Raw genomic sequence first — 2,329 nt, 5'->3', positions numbered from 1 at the left:
TCGATCTGCTTCTGTATTTCGCGTGGGTTGACTTGTTTGCTGCACAGAAAATTAAAACCCTTGTAAATGTATTTCATTTGGTTCATGAAACCCTAAATTATTGGAAACAGATGTTTAGAACTCTTCTAAAGTTTGGGCCTCGGAAGTTTAAGAAGTATAAATTTTAAGAATTGTCCAAGATTCGTAATGCCTTAACAGGCATCATGAAAAAACTTGAATATAGATAAACAACCATATCCTGCAGCTGAAGTTCCTCTCATACGAGGACCTGCAGCAGCGAATGGCCAGTCTAGATGCAGAGATGGAGAGGGAGATCGACGAGCTTAGAAGAAGGTATCAAACGAAAAGGCAGCCAATCCTCGACGCCATGGACACTAAAAGGAAACGTCAACAGAACTTCTAACAGTATGGTACTCTTTTTTTCACGTGAATGAACCACGTGTGTGATAGGTCAAGGGTGTACAGTTGTACAGATGAATAGTTTTTATTCAATTAGTCCTTCCCCCGACTGTCTCAAAGTTAGTGACGTTGATTCTAGATGTTGTACCGAACAATCGAACATTGAAATTTGAATAGTGTTTACTTTTGAAAGCATTAAAATTTAAATGCTTTAAAACTATTAAATTTGGAATCTTTTGAATGTGCAAAGTAGTTATGTTGAAAAAGATTTCAAATTTGTACTAAAATCTTTTATTGTTCATTGCACTTCCGAATACTGCAATAAATCAACGTTATAGATGTACTTTGAGAGATATGGGGTTTAGCGAATACTAGCCAATAGCAATACGTCACCATTGTAAATTATTTTACATGAGAACCTCTGATTCGGTGTTTCGTTCTCCGACTGATTTATTTATCAACCGAATAAATTCGATGCGTCGTTTGTCAGTCGACAGGTTTGGAGGTGGAAATTTCGATATTGGGTTCGACGGAGAAACTACGACCATACTTAATTTTTCATTATGTGAATGTAGTTATTGTTAAATATGCTATTCTTATAGATTAAATATACCCAAGATAGAGTCGTTTAGTGAGTAAAAGTAATACACCATCGTCGGAAATTGTAGGTACAACCAGCGGAAGCACTTTTAAAAAGGACTACTGACTTTGAAACGTGATTACTCGTTCAAAAAAAGAGCGAAAAACTAAAAAAACTAAAAAAAAAAAAATTTAGTTATTCCCCATAAGTAGGATATTTTTAGTCGTATCTCGAGAACACGTAAAGATGTTTTAAAAATTTTAGTGTCTAAAATTAAGGATAAGACTTCAAAGACATATACTTCAAGAAATATCTATATTAGCGCTCGCTCGCCACATAGTTTAATAAATTTTCTAGCGGTATTTAATCATGTTTCAAAGTCAGCAGTGATTTTTAACATGACGTTCGCTGGTCGAACGGACAATTTCCGACGGTAGTGTTGGAGAAGAGTTAACGGTGTAATCGTCAGGTTTCATATAGATCAGCATTTTTTCGCGCAAAGCCATTACGTTTGCCACCAAGTAGCTATATAATTTACACCATATTTAGAAAGTATCGCAATTATGTGCTTGGAGTACAGAAATATTTATCACCAGTGAGAAGAGGTAGATGAGATTCGCTTCCTAATCTACTGCCATTTTATATAGTGACATGTTTTCCTGCTGAATGTGCATATTTTGGATTTATTTTTTACGTTCAAGGTTAGATCTCTTTCTTTTTTATTTGCTTTTATGTTTGTGAAAGTTAAACAAATTTTCTGTTTCGCAGCCGATTTTTTATTAATGATCATTGCGTTAGATTTTAATGTCTTTCTTACAGTAAAGGTTTGTTCATTTTTTAAAAAAGATATTGTTAGAGTTTTTAAGTAATGTAAATACTAATATACTTTACCTTTCTTTGAGGAAATCTAAGTTCCGCTGTAATATAAAATACATTTCGGCTTACTTTTTTAAAAGATAACTTTTACTGTCTAATTTTGTAATGATTATTTTAGAAAGAATATTTACTAAACAGAAATTGATCCTCAAATTTAGTAGGGGTCGTTCGGGATTTTGAAAAATCTTCTATAAATATCGTCAACATCTAAAACTATGTATTATATATGGACGACTTTTTAAATAGATTTATATTTCACATTCTAAGAAGTTTAATCACTTTCCAGTGTCCACTATTTATGGCGGGCCACTTTTTAATATCACATATGTTTGTAGGTCCATAAGAAAAGGGTCCTAATGACCGGTTCTAGTTTAGGAGATATTCGCTCATAGCACTCGCAAAATTTATACGCGTTTATTTCAGACATGCGTTCATACTTCATACGTAATTTTATATCGATAAACTGGGCCTTTT

At 33.4% G+C, this 2,329-nt stretch overlaps 1 protein-coding gene across 4 annotated transcripts in view; it reads left to right on the top strand.

The window, feature by feature from the left end:
- LOC117168707 (serine/threonine-protein kinase 3) overlaps positions 1-2,116 on the top strand; it is a 25,271-nt gene extending 23,155 nt beyond the window's left edge. For 2 of the 4 annotated variants that reach the window (XM_033354412.1, XM_033354420.1), the window contains exon 10: positions 224-2,116. In XM_033354412.1, the coding sequence (XP_033210303.1) occupies positions 224-403 (180 nt within the window). In that variant the 3' untranslated portion in view covers positions 404-2,116. The remainder of the gene's footprint in view (positions 1-223) is intronic. The other 2 variants (XM_033354428.1, XM_033354437.1) reach the window with 1 other exon arrangement.
- The last annotated feature ends 213 nt before the right edge of the window (positions 2,117-2,329 follow it).

This window comes from Belonocnema kinseyi, chromosome 1, assembly GCF_010883055.1.
Source record: "Belonocnema kinseyi isolate 2016_QV_RU_SX_M_011 chromosome 1, B_treatae_v1, whole genome shotgun sequence".
Taxonomy (NCBI): domain Eukaryota; kingdom Metazoa; phylum Arthropoda; class Insecta; order Hymenoptera; family Cynipidae; genus Belonocnema; species Belonocnema kinseyi.
Note: the sequence above shows the minus strand (reverse complement) of the source record. Positions and strands in the feature narration are given on the sequence as shown.